Source organism: Macrobrachium rosenbergii, chromosome 30 (genome assembly GCF_040412425.1).
Source record: "Macrobrachium rosenbergii isolate ZJJX-2024 chromosome 30, ASM4041242v1, whole genome shotgun sequence".
NCBI lineage: Eukaryota > Metazoa > Arthropoda > Malacostraca > Decapoda > Palaemonidae > Macrobrachium > Macrobrachium rosenbergii.
This window is the reverse complement of record NC_089770.1, coordinates 9,206,001-9,229,958: the sequence shown is the minus strand read 5'-3', so window position 1 is coordinate 9,229,958 and position 23,958 is coordinate 9,206,001. Positions and strand designations below refer to the sequence as shown.

Here is a 23,958-nt window from a genome sequence, read left to right as displayed (position 1 = left end):
GCGTTTTTTTAAATAAAAACTGCATTATTTTGTGCCTTGTGACCTATTCCATATCCCATTTTTCAAAAAGATACGTATGCTTTAAGAACACTCGAGTTCAATTATTATGAATAATTATGATCGTTGCCGTATCGTTTACGCTATGTTTGAGAATTCAGTATTTGAAATACTCATAAAAGCATAAGTTATTTTCTTTTAAATTAAATACACCATAACATAACGTAGAGGTCTTTAAAGAATTTCAGAGATGTCAATTATTTTGCTTCTTTCTCCTGGAAACGCCGTCAACAACGTTTCAAAAGCATTAGTTTATCACTTTCTCAAAACGTTTTCTATAAAGCTCCTCCGCTGCTCATTGTGATGTAGAAATGGATAAAATTAGGATCATTTCAAATAATTTCGAATATATTTGCCAAATATATAAATAAAATTAATGTATATTGTTTTGTATGTAATATAATATATATTTAAAGGCATTTTACTCATTAAAATATAAAATTAAGAGCATTTTCTCCGTACATTTTCTATGTTTGGAGTTGCAGGCGCCGATCAGCTGAGTGGGGCGGGGAGAGAGATAGATAGAGAGAGAGAGAGAGTGAGAGGGAAGAGAGGAGAAGAAAAAAGAGAGAAAGAGTTGTGTTGGTAAGGTCACAGAGATGAGCGACTGGTCGACGACGAAATGGTTCAGTTAAGAAGAAGGAAAGTGACCCCAGAACAACGACGGATGTTCAGTCTTGTTCAGAGGCGGATTAGGGAATGGGACGTCCCGTCAGGACAGCAGGAGGAGAAGCAGTACGATTTCGTGACAGGTCAGTTTTCGAAGCAATTCTCCCTCCCCTTTTCTTTCTTTTGGTGGGGACCCCTTTTTCGATGTATAGCTGCACCTATGAGGCCCACAGCACCGTTATCTCGGGCCTTGGTAACAGTGCCCGAGTGCCCTCATTGGTATGGTTCGCGGTGGGCAGCGAGTTTACGATGCCCTTTGAATTAATGAATTACAATATATTTCGCGAAACGGCAGGTAACAGACAGGCCTGGCTACGTTGTTTCTTTGGGTACAGAATTTTCAACTTAGATTAGGTTAATTCTACTTAAATTTAACATAATTGTGACAGCTGACAGCCATTTTTAAATGTAGATATCTCGTAGTGAAAGCCGTAATGAGACTGCTAATTAGAGTAATTTCCTCGTTGCGGGCAGAGTTCTGCTAATTGAAGTAATTTCCTCGTTGCAGGCGTAGAGAGTTCTGCTAATTGAGTAATTTCTCATTTGCAGGCCTACTCTAAGCCATAGGCCTAGATCTCTTCAAAAAATCAGGGATGTACTAGGCTAGGCCTGTATGAGCTATAGTCTAGCCTAGTCACACTGATTTTTTGGTAATTAATGTCATATAACAATAAAGAAGCAAAGATATAGGCCTAAGCTTTGGCATTAAGGTATACAGTCTCATGACTTTGAAGCAAAGAAGTATAGGCTAAGCTTACCATTCATTTCGATTCAGAATTTCCACAGAAGGACAGGTTATTCAGGCTGTCAATCTCCAAATTGCCATTTGATTTTCTAACTTAATCATGAATTTAGGGTTCAGATAATAAATAACAGTTGATGGTAGGCCTACAAATTTCGGCTAGTTATTGAGGCTATGATTAAAGGTTCGGAGCGGTGGTACAAGATATTTTTTTTTAGCACGGCAGTATTTTGTTTTCTCTTGAAAATTTAACTTAACCTCTGCAGGTATGTTGCCAACTGTTGTGTATTTTGTATGTATATTTTATTTTTATGCATCAACAATATGGATATTAATACAGATGTTTTATATTTGTATATATGTATGTATGCATGTATATATACTAATATATATATATATATATATAATATATATATATATATATATATATATATATATATATATATATATATATATATATATATATATATATATATATATATATATATTAATGAATATGTTTACTATAATTTTGCCAAAATTACTTTTGCATTTAGACACATGGGCTCCAGAAGGTAGGATGAGGTTTCTGGTAAATGTACACAATAGCACTGTTCATTCTAAAACTGGTTAAATATGGGCGTTTCTGTTGGTTTTTGTTGTGAATGAGCAATTTGATATTCATTTCTGTTGGAAATCGTTGGGTAAACCATTACAAACCTTTAACTAACGGTAATGAGGTTGCCCCTTATGGTGAACCTGCCATATATGGGTGGGGGGAAATGTATAGCAAGTGTATAGCAAGGAAGTACTTTAACCTAACCTAAGTTAGGAGCAGGGGTGCTACCTGAGTAGCCCAGTCAAACTGACCCTGAAGGTATGGTTCCTCTCATGCGTTCTCCCTCATTGTTAAACGTGGGGCTTCTGATGGTTATGCAAGGTATTATGGCAGAAGTGAACATCAAATTTGTCAGGATCACCTGAAGAATTATCAGGAAATCCATTTTTTGCTTATTTAGAGAAGTGTGTGTTTTTAAAACTTTTAAAAGACATGTAACTCACTTCATGGGACTGAATAGGCACCATTGTTTCATAGCTTTGGGCAAATAAGAATAAGCACTCCTGTTGAGCCATTTATGAAAGAATATCTGGGTAACAAAACTGGGAAGAAACCTTTAGAAGCATGATGCCGCTATTACACATACGTAATGTTCCAGATGACACGTGATAGAAAATTCAGTATTAAGTAATAAGTAAAAAAAAACTTTATGACATATGATGTAACACTACACATGCTCACCTACTTAGTGGTGATTGTTACCCAATTTAATTTAACCAACATAATTAGAAACTTCATTTTGGCTTTAATTATCTTTGAATTTAACTTCATAATAATTGAATTACTGTAATTAAAAGAGAGAACAATCCTGTAAAACTAGAGGATCTCACAGGAATGGAGGAAGCCTCAGATGAATCCCTTGCTGCAAAATGGAGGATAATTCAGATCTCATTGTGACCCATTCCTGTTTACACCTGACTTTTAAGGGCTGTTTAAAATTTCAGTAATGTTCAGGTTACGTTTACTTGTTATGTATCATTTTCTGACCCTATACTGAGATCTTTTCTCTTAAGATTATCCAATCTTGGGGGTTTCATGATGGGGAAAAGGTCCTTCAAATTACTCTAAAGACTGGATACAGTAAAGCCCCTGAGATATACCTTAACAGTGCCAAACAGAGTTTGCAATTCTGAAGTGGGTGTATTTCAAAAACTTAAAAAAAGCAAGAACAGTATAGTACTGATGTATAAATAATGTAGAATAAGCATTTCGTTCTTTAAGTATCCCCACAAAGATTGCACTTGGCAAGCAAAATGTTTGAGTCGAGATGTTTATCATGATGCCCACACAATTAGTTCTTTATGATCATGTATCACCACTCACAAGTGATCAACTAAGTATATATGCACAGAGTGCTGTATAGTAAATTATTAAGCAGCTTTTTATACTATGATATACAGTACTAAGAGCTTAAAGTCAGGAAACACAAAAGAATTTAATTCACCAAAAGGATCAAGCATATCTTTGTGCTGTTGCCAGTGTAGTGGCAGACGAGGTGCCATCAGAACAAAAGCAAAGACAGCATAAAAAAAGTCCCAGCAGTGCTTAGGGAATGGCCATGAATGCTAAAGCTTCTATTTTGAACGGCAAAATGCGTAGTAATAGTTTGGGTTGCAACAGGCAATCATGGGGACAAGCAGTACAAAGGTGGCAAAAGTCAGTGTGACTACATTATTTCATTTTCCAACACCATGGGGATTGATCAGCCAATCAGAACTCAGGATTTTACTTCTCACAAGATATCACCTATCATATTAGGGTTCTAACACTTGAGAATTTTTGCCTCCCCATAGGCATGTTCATTAATGCCCTCTGGTCAAGTACCTTTACAGTATACTGTACCTAAATTAAGAGGAAGAGATTTCTTTATGACTATTAGGAAAAGCTTGAGTATATATTGCACTATCAGCAATGAATGGCCCAAATTTTGTGCATTCATACATTCATTCATATTATATTATCATTTAATTTTTCTTTACACTGTGTTGGCTCTAAGCATAAAGAAAAATCATGTCTTATATAATACACCCTTGTGAGACCTCATATTTTCTCATGCTGCTTGTTTTCTACATTGTGAGGAAGAATTTTTGCACTTTACTTGGATCACAATCAGAATCATACCCATGCCAAAGCTGAGAGGTGCCAAGGGGTAGTCATGTGCTTGTTAGCTGCTTCAAAGACTGATATATTGTTGGTACTTGCTGGTGACATCAGTCACATTTTAGGATAAAAAAAGTTAAATTACCTAGGTACTATTTTACAGTGTGGATATTCCTGACATACCCAGTAGCAGTGTTTGGTAAGGCAACATGACCCCTTAAGAGAGTAGTGCTCTTTATGCTGTAGACTGTAAGCATTACTGTAGGTATAAAGGGTGTCTGTAGCTTCCATTTAGTCCCTAGCTGCACCCAGCTTTTGGATCTCTTAACTTGCTGTCTAATTATCTCATCTCCCTCTCTTCACTGTCTTAGGTGCTGAAAGTACCCCAGTACCTGGCTGTATGGCCTAAATTTCATAATTCATTCTGAAGCCAATATGATTTTTTATAATGTTACTTTTCCAAAGCTTTCGTTTTCTTTGGCTTCATACAGTTGTGCGATTATGGTAGAGTCAGTGGTACTTGTGGCTTTCAATTTTTCAGGTCCATGGTACAAAGTATTACTGAACTGGAATCATTTTCATAAGTGTGATGTCATCATAACTGTGGTTTATTTTGTCTGTTGTGCTTTTTTTTTTTTTTTTTTTGATATATCACTTCATCATCCTGCATTTTATAAGGTATTCTACATTGTGTACTTTGGAAAGAAAGTTATTTTTGGAAAGTGCTTGTAATAGATTTTTTGTCTTCCTACAAGTACATCTTATTCACAAGAGGCCATGAGGCTTTTTTTTTTTATTATCAAGACCAATTGCATCTTGTACCAGACAACTTTTTTTTTTTTTGTATATTTCTTGATTTTTCACTTGGCTCATCCCCATCTTTTACCTGGTGTCATAAGATGCTTAGAAGGAATTAAAAACAAGAGAGCAAATAACTTTTAGCCTGGAGCCTTCATAGGTGTAGTGAAGATTTCATATTATTAACACTGTTATAATGGGTGAACAACATAAATACGAATGTGAATAATAATACAAAAAGTACAGTATATTATTACACAGGACACCTGCTATTGGAGCTCATATCTCAGCTGGAGGTTGCTTTACAGATCGAATGCTTCCTTAGTAGTCTTAAGAGCGGAAGGTCATGACGTAATGGATGAATGGCGAACGCGAAGCAGCTTATTTTTACCAGTTTTGTGTTAAGGTCCTTTGGTAAATTTTGTTTAAATGTTTGTGTAGAGGTAGGCCAAAGGAGACGTGGTTAAGGACAATGAGGCGGGAAGCAGGAGACGAGTGTTGGGGAGATCTTCAGGAGTTAGCCCAGGACAGAATGTGGTGGGGTGAGTTCATAGAGGCGTCAATGCATCCCCGTGGGTGCCACAGGAAATGATTGATTGATTGTCTGTGTTGGTATTTTAAATGCATTCTGATAATCTTCAGTGATTTGTAGGAATGAGTCATAATAATAATCACACACAGGTGTTCTAAGTAGCTCTTCAAATGTTGGATAATGTGAATGATGAATATACTATATAATACAGTACTAGTTATGATAGCCATGGGCTTTGGGCTGGACGTAGGCAGTGCGATGCCTATTGCCATTTCAGGACAAATACATCCTTAAGTTTAGCGTAGGACAAGGGATATGGTGTAATGGATCAGTATTTACCATAATATTCAAATATACAGTATTGTGATTGGAGGCAGCCTTGGACATGAACAAGTTGTTGTTAGGACGACAAGGAAGTTTCACTTTTGTTGTTACTGTGGTCACGTTTCTCATTGGATCGTTGTCATACACATCTGTTTTCAGCAATCTCAAAAACAGAATTGCAGAAATCACGACACAGACACTGTTGTCCTTCTAAATGGACTGATAGAAAATTGGACTTTTATTCCATTAAAAAAAATCGAAGCCTCGGGAAGCCCAGATGACAGAGATAGAGAAGAAAAATATCAGACCCTGATCAGAGGTGCTGCCATCTAGCAACAACCCCGGAATCTCTGGTATTTACCAAGCCCATTGATCCTCATTTTCAGATGATACGATAGCAATAAGTGAGCGAGTACAGATGTTGGTCACCTGAATATAGCGGATGAGTGTAGAGATTCACGCATGTTACTCTCTTGACATCTGGGTATAATGTTTACCTGTTGTAGTTTAAACCAGACCATTTAGATTGGTGCATTTTCCAGTAACTGTTGGTGTTTGGTAAGATAATGCTTATTAATCTACGATGAACCCACTTTTATCAAGCCTTAGAACTGGCATGAGTTTCGAAAGGTTTGAAAGGGAAATATGATAGTGGATTAGATTTTGCGTAGACCATCGGGTCCTGTAAGAGAATGGCTATTTTAGCTGGTTAGGGATCTTATGCAGTTAAAAGCAGTTTGTTTCATGTAGATTTCGACAGAACGGGCACTTGAGAACAGTTGAGACACGGTTGAGATATCGGTCCCGGAAAGGAGCACTAGACTTTTTAATATTTTTAAGGAAATTTAGGAAAACAGGACCAGAGAGTGATTGTAGCATGATTTTCACATTTAATAGTGAATAATTCATCGACCGTAGGATACGTTGAATGCTGTTGATTATTATATTGATTCAAAATGAGTGAAATGAGCTAAAGAATAAGGACTAATGAACGGGAGCCCGACAACAAAAAAATATTGAAGAAGAGGAGGAGGAAGGCGCCCAGCTGAAGGGAAGAAACTGGCCTATCAGCCGAGTTCTGAGGAAATCGAAGCCTCCCGGTCGGAAATAGAACGGTGCATCACGTGACCCCGATTTCCTTTGGCTTTTCAGCCTCGTTGTCGCCCATTGCCACCTGAACCAGACCTGGAAACATCGAAAAACCTGATTTTTTTTTTCATTCGCCAGCTGGTAAGAACTGCGATTTTTTTTGTTATTAATCTTAAGCCTGAAATAAAGAGCTACTAATGGCGGAAATTTTTTGTAGGAACGGGGGAAAACAGAGGCCGTAGGAAAAACCAAAAGCCATTATGATGATAACCAACTCGATGCTCCGTAGGTTACCTTCCCAAAAAAATGCATTTTAAAAACTTTGATGTTAATTCACTGTAGATCCGACTCTGTCAACAGTTATTTGTGATCGCTAATGCATGTAATTAAAGTGCAATTTGTTGTGACGTTGAGCATTCTCAAAGGTAATTATCATACAAAGAATTTATGATTTTTTAATAACGGTTATTTTTAGAATTAATTTATATGTATAATCATCATTTTTATAATTATCACATTTCTGTATTTGCATGTGTTTCCAAAACATATGAAATCAGTTCCGTAACTTGGTAGTGTGAGCTATTAACAAATCTCGCAAAATAAGTTATTTTTGACCATTGAAAAAGCTGAGGTTATGTAGGGCATTAACCGATGACGTCATCCCCACTATTAGTGATAAGCTAAGTACGTGATTAGCTTAAAGAGCCTACACACAGTTGGCTGTGTAGTTAGACCATATGAATATCGTTTACTGCTGCTCAATTTATTATGGGTGACGTTCAAAGCAAACATCAGAAAGTGCCAGAGTTTTGAGTCACTAATTTTGGGGCTTTTCTGGGCCTCAGAGATCGATTGTACGCAAGCGCACAAACACACACACACACACACACACACACACACACACACACACACACACATATATATCTGTGTGTGTGTTTTGTGTGCGGCGGCGGGGGCGGGGGCGCGGGAACCAAGCCCTCATTGATTTTGGGTATGCATAAGCGTTCATGCCTTCGCTGAATGCTTCTTAGTTTTATTGTCTTCAATATTGCGCGTTGGGGAAGACCATGGAAGTATTTTCTTCTCTTGAGAAGTTACTTACTACAAGAGAGAGAGTTCCTCATTGGGAGAGTGGGTTCCGTTCTCATCTAGCACTCTGCTGGCCGCGAGTTCGAATCTCCGACCGACCAATGAAGAATAAGAGGAATTTATTTCTGGTGATAGAAATCTAATTTCTCGCTTTAATGTGGTTCGGATTCCACAATAAGCTGTAGGTCCCGTTGTTAGGTAACCAGTTGGTTCTTAGCCACGTAAAATAAATCTAATCCTTCGGGCCAGCCCTAGGAGAGCTGTTAATCAGCTCAGTGGTCTGGTTAAACTAAGGTATACTTTTTTTTAACAAGAGAGAGAAAGAGAGAGAAGAGAGAGAGAGAATTCAAGATCTTCCACTTGGTCATAATAAGGACGGGTTTCTGGTATAAGTTGGACATGGACGGGTTTGGTCAGAACTTGGAAGGGTGACCTCCGAGGGAAGCTTGGCTTCCTTTGGTGTAAGGTTCCCGTGACAGGCCTTAGGAGCCTGATACAGGGGGCAATGGATCCTACTGAGGCTCGGAAAACCGCCGGCGTTAATGACATAAAAGCCTTATACGTTTTCCTGTCTTGAAAATGTGGTTTCTCTCGGCACATCGACTGGGTTCAGAAGTCGTCCTGGAATCAGCGAAAAGTCGTCCTTGACCCGAGTTGTCGAGGAGGAGAAAATCTTGGTCCTTGTTTGATACCTGATTCTTTTCTGTATTGGTTGGTCATTTCATTTTGAAACCCATATTTTGGGTTGGGGGTTAGTGACGTCAGTGCACCTCACTTGGTGAACTGTAGGCATTACTTTAGTTTCTTTGCAGCGCCCCTTCGGCCCCTAGCTGCAACCTCGTTCATTCCTTTTACTGTAACTCCGTTCATATTCTCTTCCATCCTACTGTTCATCCTCTCCTAACAATTGTACCATAGTGCAGCTGCGAGGTTTTCCTCCTGTTGCACCTTTCAAACCTTTCTACTCAATTTCTTTTTAGCTGTGAATGACCTCATAGTTCCCGAGTGCTTGGCCGTTGGCCTAAATTTTATATTCCATTCCATTTTATTTTTTACGTTTTCCGTATTGTGTTTCTCAATACATTATAAGGGTCAAGTTTTCCCTTACGAAGCGAATGGAATCGATTGGGGCAGTGTTCCTTTAAAATCCATTTTTCCCGTCTGTTGGCTTAAGCTGTGACTCATGCACTTAGTAGTCAGTGGGCTGTGGTGAGTCGTAACCGTGGTGAAGAGCAAGGGGCCAATAACCGTATCCGAAAATCTGTGTTGAAAATGGAAGGCTGATACGTTTTACTTTTATTAAATATATATATATATATATATATATATATATATATATATATATTATATATATATATATATATATATATATATATATATATATATATATATATATATATATATATATATATATATATATATATATATATATATATATATATATATATATAAAAATATATATATATATGGCCGGTTTCGACTTCATTTCCAAGCCATTGAGAAGGAAATAAAGAGAGAGAGAGATAAATGAATCAGTACAAAAGTGATAATAATCATATATATATGTATATAGAGAGAGAAAGAGAGAGAGAGATTCTTTTTGCCTTTAAATAATACTTCTATATATAAAAGAATGGGTGTTATACATGTCTGGGTGTTTTACATGGAGCTGGATACCAAAAAGACAGTATAATTTGTATATCGTAGTGTTTTCCACACCGGTATTTTTTCAGGAGCCCCAAAGCTAAACCCTCTTTTTTTTTTTTTTTTTTTTTCCGCGCCTACATCGATTCGTAGCGGATCCTACACTCTCTCTCTCTCTCTCTCTCTCTCTCTCTCTCTCTCTCTCTCTCTCTCAATAATAATAATAATATTCAGGATATATATATATATATATATACACATACATATATACATACATATATATATATATATATATATATATATATATATATATATATATATATATCATTAATATCATTAATATCATTATCATCATCATGCATAACACAATAATTTCCCTAATTCAGACACGTTACTTGTGAGAGAGAGATAGAGAGAGAATTTTTCTATTTTTCAATAAAGCAAAAATATACAGAAAAAAAGGTTCATAGTAATAATGATAAAAGTTATGGTATATACATGTAGATATATTTGTTATACATACAAGGATTTCTCTCCATTCTTCAATGAAACAAAAATGCAAAAAGTTATAATAATAATGATAATGAAAATATATATACGTAGATATATACATATAAGGATTTCTCTCCATTTTTCAATGAAACAAAAATACGAAAGGGTTCCAGCACGTAACAGTTGCATGACAAGAGGGAAACGACACGGGCTCCTTAAGAAACGGAGGCTCCCCCGAGGGAATTTGTGTGTGCTTCAGAAGTTGATGGATTCAGGAAAGACTCAGGTAGTTGACCTGCAGTTCATTCACACGGGCCTCAGTGCTAAGTAGAACTGCTAGTTTTAATGTTTGTGAGTGCTGCTACTATTCCTGCAATAGTAGATACTACTATTATTATTATTATTGGCCTATCACAATCATCCTGTTCGACTGGGTGGTTTTATAGTGTGGGGGGGGTTGCGGGTTGCGTCCTGCCTCCTTAGGAGTCCATCACTTTTCTCACTGTGTGCGCTGTTTCTAGTAGCACACTTTTCTGAGCTACCTCGGCACCTAGTTTTTCCAATAATAATAATAGTTATTATTATTTTATTATAATTATTATTATATTATTAATATTATTATTATCATTATTATTATTATTATTATTATTATTCCTGATAGTTTCTTTAAGATTATTGCTACTATTACTTCAGCAGTAAATATTATTATTATTATTATTATTATTATTATTATTATTATTATTATTATTATTATTATTATTATTGTTGTTGTTTATTATTGAAAATAATAGCTGTTCCTACGGCATTCAGCATGTATAGACGTATAGAAAAGACTATACACAAATGGGTGCCGTAGAAACAGCTATTATTTTCAACGCTACTGCCCTCATAGAAGGTCTCCTCTGTAACTGTTATTATTATTATTATTATTATTATTATTATTATTATTATTATTATTATTATTATTATTAATGTGCCGTCAGGTCACATTGTAATCCAGGGGTGGGCGGGGGTGAGGAAGGGAGAAGGAAGGCGATTATACATCTTAATAATTAGATTATTGACCTTTTTGAACAGGATGTTTCAGGAGATCATTGCCAAGAGGCATTTGGTGCATTAATCTCTCTCTGATACGCCACACGAAGCATTTCCTGGCATCACTGGAGTGGGGGATTATTGTTATTATTCGGAAGATGAAGCCTATTCATATGGAACAAGCCCCACGGGTGCCATTGACTTGGAATTCAAGCGTCCAAAGAATATGGTGTTCTTGAGAAAGAAGTGACAGAAGGTACAGGGAGATACGGAAAGAAGAGATGTCGCTTTTCAAAAAAGATAAAGAAAAATAATTAAATTGATAGATAAATATGTGTTTAGAAACTTGACTGTGAAATTTAAAAAATCATCATTATTAAGGGGATTTAGATGGGACATTTTGTTATATAAAAACAGATTCAAAGGGTATTTCAATACTTAATTTCATGGGTTATTTGGTGTTAAAAAGTTCTCGATGTCGTGCAGTTGGAACTTCAAAAGTTCAAGGGAAGATGCAGTGAATTACTACCCTAATACTATTCTCTTTGCATTTGAATAATTTTTTTTATCCATATATATATTTATTAATTTGTTTTTTCTTTTTTAATCAGCGAAATCTCATCTTTCTGTATTTCCTTTTACCTACTCTTACTTCTTAATGAAGGTCCTATTCTTTGGGTCTTGAATTTCAAGTCAATGGTCCCTTTGGTGGGCTTGTTCCATATGAATAGGGTTCATCCTCTGAATAATAATAATAATAATAATAATAATAATAATAATAATAATAATAATAATAATAATAATAATAATAATAATAATACTAGGGCATGGGGTAATTTGAAGACATCAATGGCATTTAAAAACGTCTGGAATACTTAAAAACAATTAAATAATCACCACAAAATATAGTTAGGTCAACACCAGCTTGAATAACGGATTGCAAACCACGAGAGTGAAGAACTCAGTGCTACGGCATTCTATAAACCATCGATAAATTGATTGAACGAAATGTAACTTCCATTATCACAGAACGGCAGGACTTCCTTGCACATGCAAAGTTGCAAGCATGCAACGTCTCGTGTCCTCACAAAAGAATAAAAGAAAAAAAAATTACCTGTCATCGTTTCTGCGAAACCTTACCGGATGAGTCCGCTTACTGGTTACGCTGTAGGGTACATACAGGTTGTATTACTGCGTCTCTCTCTCTCTCTCTCTCTCTCTCTCTCTCTCTCTCTCTCTCTCTCTCTCTCTCTCTCTCCCCACATGTTTCTTAGATTTGAGTTCTGTAATATTCATATAATAGTAAAATATATATTATATATATTGTGCATGAGATATCAGTAAGAAGGAATACTTTAATCTTAGTATATCGACCTTAGCACTTCCTCTGCTATAACTACTATCACCAGCGTTGGTAATGTTAACAATAAAATAACTATTAGAATTACTATTATTATCATTCCTTTTACTACACCTCCGTTCATGTTCTCTCTCGTCTATCTTACTTTCCACCCTCTCTCAACAGTTGTGTCAAAATGCAACTGCAAGCGCCCCCCCCCCCCCGTTACACCTTTAAAACCTTTTTACTCAGTTTCCCTTTTAGTGCTGAATGAAATTATAGGTCCAAGCGCTTGGTTAATTTTATATTCCATTCCGTCCCAGTAATGAATACCAGCAAGATTCTCCGGACGTTTTTGGGGTGTCATTGATGATTTTATCGAAGGAGTTAATTTTGTATCTTAATACACTAAGTTACAGATTCGTAAGAATCTACGGGAACAGCTTCGCACTTTTAGCCAAAGCGAGCGTTTGTACTTGCGTACAAACAAACAGAATTATACTTTACAGTTACTAATAGTAGTAGAAGTAGGTGGGAGTTTGAATCCTCTTATATTCACAGATCTACTTTCAAAAATATTTTTAGATATTTTTAAAAGGAATTGGGAATTTTTTAAACAAGGAACAGGAATCAAGCGCTTTTGTTTATTGCGTACTCTACTTCGGGGCACAAAGTGAACGGGAGTTTAGACGCGGGGCACAAAACACCACAAATAATATATGCAGTTCAGGCAGTCATAATGTTTTATGTGTAATAAAAATTATGACAGTAGCAATACTTTTTGTAGCAAACAGCTGATATAGGGACGGTCAGCTGTACAAGTGCTGGTGGGTTAAGGGAACACTTGTTCATAATAACCTTCCCCATAGGGGATAGTGCCGTCAGTGCTCTTCATGCGGTGCACTGTAGGCATTACTTAAGGTTCTTCGCAACGTCCCTTCAGCCCCTAGCTGCAACCCCTTTCATTCCTTTTTACTGTACCGCCGTCCGTATTCTCTTTCTTCCATCTGACTTTCCACCCTCTCCTAACAATTGATTTAGTGCAACTGCGAGGGTTTTCCTCCTGTTATACCTTTCAAACCTTTCTACTGTTAAATTTCCTGTTCAGCGCTGAATGGCCTCATAGGTCCCAGTGCTTGGCCTTTTGTGGAGGTGATGTTCTTGAATTACTCCATAGTTTTATCTGTCGGAGCGTGCCCTTGGGGCTAGCAATCTCATCCCAAGCGGTTCAGTGCTTAGAAGATTGTCTTTGACCATGTCTGAAAGAGCAGGGGTCAGTGGGATGGGTAACCTTGTGACCTTTTCTAGCGCAGGGCCTAAAATAAAAGAAATAAAAACGAGGGGGTTATAGGGCCTCTGTTATCAGTGCTTTGGACCGATATAAGTGTATAAACTCGCATGTAAGCCTCACAATTAATTTCAGTTAATTATTGTAAATTATTATCACTCGCACCATGGCTCCGTCTGCTGTACTACTTATGGTGTGCGCGCAAATGAGGCTGTATAAAACATCTCTTCCTGATACGCCCCCCTCCTCTCTTCACTAACACCAGAGCCACCCCTGACCCTGTCTCGCCTGACTTACTAATCATTTAATTAGCATTGCTTAGATATATAATGCCTCACAGAGCCTGAGAAGTAGCTTAAGCAAAAGAGGTTCTCCTTGTATTTCTTCGTAGAGACTTCGCCGCTGAGTGGTAGTGCCGTCAGTGCACCTTACGTGGTGCACTGTTGGCATTTACTAAAGGTTGTCTGCATCGTCCCTTCGGACCGTATAGCTGCACCCTCTTTTTAACCTTGTACTTTACCTCCGTTCCGCCTCCTTTCTTCAGTCTTGCTGTCCAGCCACTCCAACGCCCCAGTGCTTGGTTTTGTCAAAGCCAAATTTTCGTAAATCAATTCAAATTCAATCCCACACAAACTTCTCTCTTGGAAGCTGAAAGTCATCCATCTCTTAAAGGCCAAATCTAACTTAAGCCTTTTTTCTCAGCTGTTTTTATGAGTGTAATTTTAAATGTTATATCGACATACGCAACTCCCGCTTCGCCTCGGTTGGTGTTATTGAGCGTAAAACCTTGGCAAGCCCTACAAGGCTTGGAGTTGGAAGGGGTTCGAGGTTGTGGTGGGAAGGGGGGGAAGGAGTTTGATGGGCTTGTTATACGAACAACCACATATTGACGCATACATTGTGCGTCAATATTTGGGTATCTGTTTCCGTGTGCATTGTTATCGATAGCCTTCGATGTCGGTAATGGTTTGTTTTCCTCTCTTGTTTGTCCTTCGGTTTTCTTTCTCAGAGAGAGAGAGAGAGAGAGAGAGAGAGAGAGAGAGAGAGAGAGAGAGAGAGAGAGAGAGAGAGAGAGAGAGAGAGAGATTCATACTGTGTATATTTCTTTATTGACCAGACATATTTGTATTTACATAAATACATCCGAGAGAGAGAGAGAGAGAGAGAGAGAGAGAGAGAGAGAGAGAGAGAGAGAGAGAGAGAGAGAGAGAGAGAGAGATTCATACTGTGTATATTTCTTTATTGACCAGACATATTTGTATTTACATAAATACATCCATACATCCGAGAGAGAGAGAGAGAGAGAGAGAGAGAGAGAGAGAGAGAGAGAGAGAGAGAGAGAGAGAGATTTTCATACTATGTATATTTCTTTATTGACCAGACATGTTTGTATTTACATAAATACATCCATACATGTTATAATAATGTGTATTGCATGTTACGTAAAATACAGGCACGGTATTATTGAGAATGTCGGAAGCTTTGTGAATCATTAGTCGTTAAATAAAACAAATTCCTGTATTTAATCGTCATAATGTAAATTAGATGTTACATTACATCATGCATTCACGTTATAACCGTTTACAGAATTTTATATACATACATACATACATACATACATACATACATATATACACACACGCTCGTTGTATGTCACATATATGCCCATCCTTTCAACCAGTGCCATTATTTGTGATTTATTTGCGCCATGGCAGTGATGAACGCTTACAGCATGCTTTACCGGGCACACCAGTGCCAACTATGGCATCCCACGCACAAAAAATCTTGGCATGGCTTTTCTTCCATGTAACCCATAGCTCAAACTGTAATTTGGGAGCTATTTTTATGTATTTTTTGAAGTTTTTGTCCGTCCGGGCGTCGGGGGCACGTAGCTAGGGGCAGGACTCGTAGCGAGGTATGTTTGTCTTATATTATTACGTGTTTTTATTTTGCCTTGACTTTTAGTCTTGTGCTGAGACAGTTATATAGGTGGTTGGCATTTTGCTAAGTATTTATTTGATTATATATATATATATATATATATATATATATATATATATATATATATATATATATATTTATTTATTTATTTATTTATTTATTTATTTATTTATTTATTTATTTATTTATTTATTTATTTATTTATGCATTTATGCGGGAGAGGATAATAGGAAGCAAGAAATTATGCATCAGCTGGTTTCGAATAGTGAATAACTCTTCAGCCATAAAAGGCATTCAGTTATTATTATTATTATTATTATTATTATTATTATTATTATTATTATTATTATTATTATTCAAAATATGTTACTACTACTACTACTATAATAATAATTATAATAATAATAGTAATAATACAAACTTCTCTCACGAGTTACCGTCTACCAAACATTGCTGTGCCTAGAGAATTTCTTCAAGACTTGGCGTAAGGCTTTTTAGAACTATTACCGCAAGGTTGCTGGTCTGGGTGTGATCAATACCTGGCTTGGTGACCACCAGTAAATGTATAAAACGCAGTACTGTAACTATCGACAGACGTACGAAGACAGATGAGAGCGGCGGTGGTTATTATTATTATTATTATTATTATTATTATTATTATTATTATTATTATTCGGAAAACGAACTCTATTCATACGGAACAAGCCCACCAAAGGGTCCATTGACTTGAAATTGAAGCGTCCAGTGAATTTGGTGTTCATTAGGAAGTAAGAGGAGGTAAATGGAAAAAAAAAAGATTGAAAGAAAAATGGTGGGCATTTCGTGTTTCATTTTTTCTCCTCACGTCATTTTTGTGCTCTTGTGTGTTTGCCACACAATGGGTCACTGGCCCTTTCTGACCCACATGTTTAGCACTGTGGATTTTAATCTCGTCTTGCGCTCATGAGAACGCTACTGCATTCTGCAGTTATGAAACGTCTCTTTCCTTTCATATATATATATATATATATATATATATATATATATATATATATATATATATATATATATATATATATATATATATACTATATGCTTTCATGATATCCAAGACTAATCGACTTTTCCTCTGTTTGCGAGAACTCTTAAAAGCTGTGGGTATTTATAAAGCCCATGAGGAGATGATGTTTAAGTTGTTATGGCCACGATTGTGTTTTTGAAAGTGAATATTATATTGAAACTATTGAAGAAACTCTGGCAGGACCTCTCTCTCTCTCTCTCTCTCTCTCTCTCTCTCTCTCTCTCTCTCTCTCTCTCTCTGGCACACGCTTACGCACATTCCCATTAACATTTGTAATTTCGTATATATTTTTTTAAACGCTAATGCGCATGGGAATATTTATGAATTTACCTCTCTCTCTCTCTCTCTCTCTCTCTCTCTCTCTCTCTCTCTCTCTCTCTCTCATATGTTATATATGCATTTGCACATAGCACATACGCATGAACTCTTGTACAGCCGTCATTATGTAATTCTGTGCTGCTATTTATGCGTATACGCGTCTGCCCCCCTGTAGAGCTCCACGCACAAAGTCAATTCGGTGTCGTGGTTGGGTATAGTCCCCCCTCACACAATCCACACACCCACACAAATCCCACACAATGTGTGGACGTGCAAGCGAGGGAGGTGGCTTCACGTCTAGGTTAACAGGTACGTTTTTTTTTGTTCTCCGTTGCTGCGAGTTGACGTGATAACGGCTCAGTGCCAGCGCATTGTTGTTCCTGAGAGAGAGAGAGAGAGAGAGAGAGAGAGAGAGAGAGAGAGAGAAAGAAACAAACAGGAGGTCGAACTGAGAGAGAGAGACAGAGAGGGAGAAAAGTAGTAGTCAGGCCAACTGAGAGAGAGAGGGAGAGAGAGAGAACAAACAGAAAGGCAAACTGAGAGAAGGAGAGAGAGATAGAGACAAGCAGTCGGGCCAACTGAGAGAGAGAGAGAGAGAGACACAAACAGAAGGCAGACTGAGAGAGAGAAAGAGAGAGAGACAAGCAGTCAAGCCAACTGAGAGAGAGAGAGAGAGAGACAAACAGAAGGCAAACAGAGAGACAAACAGTCAAGCAGGGGCCAACTGAAAGAGATAGAGAGAGAGAGGGAAAACAAACATAAAGGCGAACTGAGAGCGAGAGAGAGAGACAGAGAGAGAGAAAGAGAAAGACAAGCGGTCAAGCCAACTGAGAGAGAGAAAGAAAACAAGCAGGCAGGCGAACTGAGAGAGAGAGAGAGAGAGAGAGAGAAGGGGTTACGGGGAATGAGGCTGGATGGTTTTGTTAAAATTAATCCTGGATAGATATGCAGGATACCGAATTAATGGAACCACTTTGTTTTCCTCCTGCCGACGATTGCAAACTCCAGGACAGTCGTAAACTTCTGAATTTTCCCCACAACAACGAAAAATAGCTCTTAATATATAATTTTTATTTAAAATCAGAATCCGTCGAGAGGTCTCTAAGCAATAGTGCTAATTTTTTCAAGCGACTTCCAGTGTGTTGGTTGGGCCTGATTAGTGCTGAAACGCTTCCCAATAAAAATGGTTGGACGTAAGCGGCACTATTTCAGAAGCAACGGAGAAAATACGCGCATAATCAGATGTAAGTAGATTAGCGGGGCAAAAATGAGTTGCAGAGGGCACACTCCAATTCCCTGACGTGTGGAAACTTTGAACGATTAGTCCAACGACGCACAAATAAGTGGAAAATCTTCACTGAAATCTCTTTCGGTTTCATTGTGGTTATGCTCCGATTCTTTCGCTTCTCTTGTCCTTCCTTGTTTTAGTGGGCTCTAAATCAGCTATATCCGTCGGTTGTAAACCTCGTGTTGTATTTGGAAGGAGTCCATACAAGATAATCTCCGGAGGGGGGATAGTGCAGTCAGAGGACCTCACGCGGTGCACTGTAGGCATTACGGGAGGTTTGCAGCGTCCCCTCAGCCGCTAGCTACACTCACCTTTTAACCTTTTACTTTACCTCCATTCCGCTTCCTTTCATCAGTCTTGCTGTTCAACCACTCCAGCTCCATCTTGTTCACTGTCTAAAGCACTGAATGGCTGACAGTGTCCCAGTTTTTGGCGTTAAAGTCGAATTTTCATAAATCAATCAAAACTAGATAATTTGCCATATAATATGGTGGTCGATAAGTCAGTCGTTAAATTTATATAAATATTTATAAAGAGTTTCGTGAGCATCTGCAGAAACAGTGGCAATAACAGTAATGTTAGTTTTATGAAAACTGGGTCCTTCCTCGCAAACATTTTCGTATTCCTCAGCCAGAGCTTTTGTTTGTGTTGGAGACAATGGGATCACTGATTCGTCAGGAATGAATGAATAAAGACCATTGAAGTAACACGTAAAATGTCAGATGCTTCACTTTCCTTCATGTAATAATCCCCGTAGGGAGGGTATAGTGCCGTCAGTGCACCTCACATGGTGCACTGTAGGCATTACTTCAAGGTCTTTACAGCGTCCCTTTGGCCCCCAAGCTGCAACCTCTTTCATTCCTTTTGTTGTACCTCCGTTCGTATTCTCTTTCTTCCTTCTGGCTTTCCACCCCCTCCTTTCATACCTTCCCACTATCAATTCCCTTTTCTGTGCTGAATGACCTTATAGGTCCCAGCTCTTGGCCTTAGGCCTAAATTCTATAATCTGTTATATTCTATTCAAGTAATAATGGTCCACCAACAACCCACGAATGTAATACAGAATCACAAATCATTTTTCTTGGCATTGTCAAGGAATCTTCTGAGTATGTATTGAGAGGTTTAAGATGACGCATTTTGAAGGGTCTCCAACCCCTATTCGTAGGCTCCTTGCCAGAAAACGATGGTGGTAGCCTGTTCTCTCCACGCCAGTCTTGAAACTCCTCTCGTTATATTTATACTTTTCAAAGCTCAGACGCTGAATTATTTAATGTGATTCACGTGATTCGCAAGAACTCGTTCTGCTTGCATAAGAAAGGTTTCGGTGCCAGGGTTTTGATCTGTACCTTCTAAGTCTCGATGTCGTGTGACGCAGTGTGGCCTCTGCTCCCTTGTTTACTTAAAGTTGCTTCAGTTGACAATCCGAGACAGGTGATAGTTGATAAGGGTTTCATAATTTTGAGAAATCATTTTTTTTCCACACACACACACACACACACACACACACACACACACACACACACACACACACACACACACTAATGGACAACTACTGTATGTACTGGTGATAAATGATCGATGCTCTTTTTTTATATAATGGAGGAAATTATTTTACTACACTTTTGCATGTACATACTAATTGACAAATCTGGACTGATTAAGTGATGGAGAAAAGTGATTTTCAGTCTTGTACACACACACACACACACACACACACACACACACACACACACACACACACACACACACACACACACACACACTTTGACTATCCAAGACTTGTAAAGAACGATGAAAGGGTTTTAATAATGAGGAAACTTTATTTTGGTATTGGCAACTATTAAACGTGGGTCGACTTTTTTTTCTTTAGGAAACCCTAAGACCATTATCTGTTATGACGCAAGAATCAGTTACCGAGACGTTTGTGGCTCTTCTTCGTTGCCATTTTAAGAAAATTTGTAAAGGACAAAGGTGTTAATATTAATATATTTTGCAAATCACTCTTTGTACGGACTCAGAAATGTATCCAAGTGCCGAAAAATCTGTCTTCAGTTAAGAGTGTCATATTTTAAAAACCCTCATAGCAACATGAGTCTTGAAATGGAGAAACAAATCCACAGTTATGTGTGGGTACATGTATTTAACAATAACTCTATGAGAGCTTTCTGGAATCTGTTCGATTCCCCCTTTTCAATCTCGATTTATTTTTAAATAAATGTACCCATACATAACTTTGGATTTATTTCTCCAATGTCGTATTTGTAGAGGCGTGCAGTTTTTTTTCGATAGCTTTTGATGTAAGTATGACGAAAATTACATTTCATTTTAGTCTAGATGTTTGGGAAATTCTTCATTACAACCCCCACTTATAACAGTAACTAATAACAGTAATTTGGGAACTACAGTAGGAAACCAGTTTACCAGTAGGCCTTATAAGGATCAGTTTAGGTTACGAGTTTCTAAGGGGCTGGCCAATTGCATTGTTGATATCGAATAAGAGAATTAAAATTAAAATTAATCGAATATGGTTTCTGATTTACAGTCACCCTAGGTCAGGTCATTGGGCTGTCAGGCGAAGGGGCGGGACTTCTCCTCCTCCTCCTCCTCCTCCTCCTCCTCCTCCCTCCCCTCCTCCTCCTCCTCCTCCTCCTCCTCCTCCTCCTCCTCCTCCCCTTGGCAAGGTAGGACGGCCATCACTGTATTTCACTGGATAATATGACGGGGAGGTAGTACATGATGCCCTTGGTTATGTTCGTTTAACATGCACCATTATATTTCACTCGGGCTCTCTCCTCCCCTCCTCCCCATCACCCCCCTACACACGCCCAAAACACCAGGTTCACACTGTGGTCCCCTATGATGATCAGACAAAGGGTGGTGTGTAATGGGTGAAGAAAAAGCTATCAGAAAGGATATTTGCCTTCTTACTCGATTATAATTTTAAAAGTAAAATCTTTACCGTTAATTTCACGAGCTCTCTCCGTCAAGAAATATATATTTGTAAAGGTTACTTTACCGTGTTAGAGAGAGAGAGAGAGAGAGAGAGAGAGAGAGAGTAGAGAGAGAGAGAGAATGATTGTGGATGCTGTTCCGTTAGGAGACACGTTGGCCCCTCGGGGGAAAATTATATTTTGGCAGCCGGGTGTGTATATATGGAAGCACGTTGACTGTGATGACATTTTAGTCTTGGCGCATAGCCTGCGCCGGGGAAAGAAGTTATTTATTATTGTTGTTTTTCTTTATCGTCGTTTTTCTCTTGCCGGCCTCGTCATGACCCACACTTACACGTCTGCCAGTGCCGGTTGCTAAATAGAAATTGCTGTTGCGCTCATGCTTTTAACTGCCGAATTAAGTATGAACCAGTGTGCGCTGGAAGCCACTTTATATAGTATAGATGCTTGCCAGTAGTTTGTCAATTTCAGCAGTTATATATATATATATATATATATATATATATATATATATATATATATATATATATATATAAATATATAAATATATAAATATATATATATATATATATGCGCATACACACACACACACACACACACACACACACACACACACACACACACACACACACACGTAAATGCCCCACAAGAAGGGTGGAAAAGACAAGGGATTTATAGATACGTAGGAGATAGTAAAAAGGTTAGCTTAAATGAGAGAATAGGTCGGAATGTTGTAAGATGATTTTGGTGATGTGGAAAAAATGGACGATGATGGCTTGGCGAAAAGTGTATAAATCTGAAGTGTAGGAGCCAGGAAGAGAGGAATACCTTGAAGGACGGTATAGATGATAATAATAATAATAATAATAATAATAATAATAATAATAATAATAATAATAATTATTATTATTATTATTATTATTAGTTAATATTATTATTATTATTATTATTCAGATATGAACCCTATTCGTACAGAACAAGCCCACCACAGGGGCCATTGACTTGAAATTCAGGCTTCCAAAGAATATGGTAAAAACTCGAAAGAAATAACAGAGGACAAAGGAAAATGGAAAAGCGTGCAAGAGGCATTAGAAAGCAGGGCTTTCAACATCCGGGATGTGAGAGTGCATGCAAGATAGAGAGAAATGGCTCATCATGTTGAGGGAATCTGACGCGCTGTTGGTGAGCCCCCTTTATAGGTGTGTGCAACGGATAATGTTATGAAAGTTTTCTGCTGTGGGGTTCATCCGTGATTCAGAAGTGTAAGTGTGAATGTGGCATTGATCATTGTCGTTCCATTTCTCGAGGTCAACCACTATTAGGGAAAACGGCTTTATGTTAAAAATATGAAAGTGCTGTATAAGTAATTCTAGATACACTCACACATTTGATTAAAAAGAAAAGACCTCTTTATAAATTAAACAAATAGTGTAGTGGCCTTCCCTTGCAGCCAGCGGGGAGCCTAAAAGTACACATACAACTTGAAGGGAAAATCCTCATCTTGCCATCTTTTGGTCGTCTCTCTTTAACTTCTCGTCCTCGTTCTTGCCTGCAAGGATATCGTTTCTCCTTATACTTCAAGGATGTCGGGTCTTCCTCCTGTATTGGAAGGATGTCAGTTCTTCCTATATTGCAAGGATGCCAGTTCTTCCTATCCTGAAAGGTCTGCTTTTCCAAAGCGGATGAAATTCTGGCTATGTTTGTTTGTGTGTGACCGTATATGTGTGCGTATGTGTGTTTGTGCTCGTGTTGGGCGTGGCGGAGGGTATGATTATCGTGGAGGGGAGGGTGGGGAGAGGTCAGAAGATGGAAGCGGAAAATTCCTGATTAGGGCAGGATTTTCGTGGACGTACCCGCCCCAGCAGTTCATCTTGGGGTCGAGGAAGATGGAGTCTTAATTCTTGTAATATTTTTTTTTTACCTGCAGAATTTCAGAATTTTCCTCTCTCTCTCTCTCTCTCTCTCTCTCTCTCTCTCTCTCTCTCTCTCTCTCTCTCTCTCTCTCTCTCTCTTCCTTCTCGTTTTAATTCTTCTGATATTTTCCTTCAAGAAATTTAGAATTCTTACAGAAAGCAGGCGTTGCTCTCTCTCTCTCTCTCTCTCTCTCTCTCTCTCTCTCTCTCTCTCTCTCTCTCTCTCTCTTAATTCTTCTAATATTTTTCCTTCAGAATTTCAGAATTGCTGGAGAGGCAGACTTTGACTCTCTCTCTCTCCCTCTCTCTCTCTCTTCTCAATTCCTCTAATATTTTTCCTTCAGAATTTCAGAATTGTTAGAGGCTTTGCTCTCTCTCTTTCTCCCGTGACGTACGCAGTTGAAGAGGTTTTAATGCGATGATGTAGGAGCATTAGAAAGAATTGATACGCTCTGGTGGACCTCTTTTGAATCCGTCGTTTCTTTCTTCGTTGCTTTGCTTTTCACCTTTTATTTTACTCTATTTTCTTGCTTTCCACCTTTTATTTTTGCTCTGTTTTCTTTCAGTGCAATTTTTATGGTCTTACATTCCTTTTTTTCATTTTGACTCACTTCTGTTTTTTGTGCGTTTTCCAAAATTCTTTTCTTACCTATTCCACAGTTTCTGTCTTCTAATTCTATTTCTGTTTTTC

General features: G+C 37.9%; 1 protein-coding gene across 3 annotated transcripts in view; it reads left to right on the top strand.

Moving 5' to 3' along the window:
- The first annotated feature begins 593 nt into the window (after positions 1-593).
- Positions 594-23,958, top strand: part of Ucp4A (Uncoupling protein 4A) — a 70,385-nt gene continuing 47,020 nt past the window's right edge. Inside the window, exon 1 of one of the 3 annotated variants that reach the window (XM_067131678.1) lies at positions 594-809. In XM_067131678.1, the coding sequence (XP_066987779.1) occupies positions 680-809 (130 nt within the window). In that variant the 5' untranslated portion in view covers positions 594-679. The remainder of the gene's footprint in view (positions 810-23,958) is intronic. The other 2 variants (XM_067131679.1, XM_067131680.1) reach the window with 2 other exon arrangements.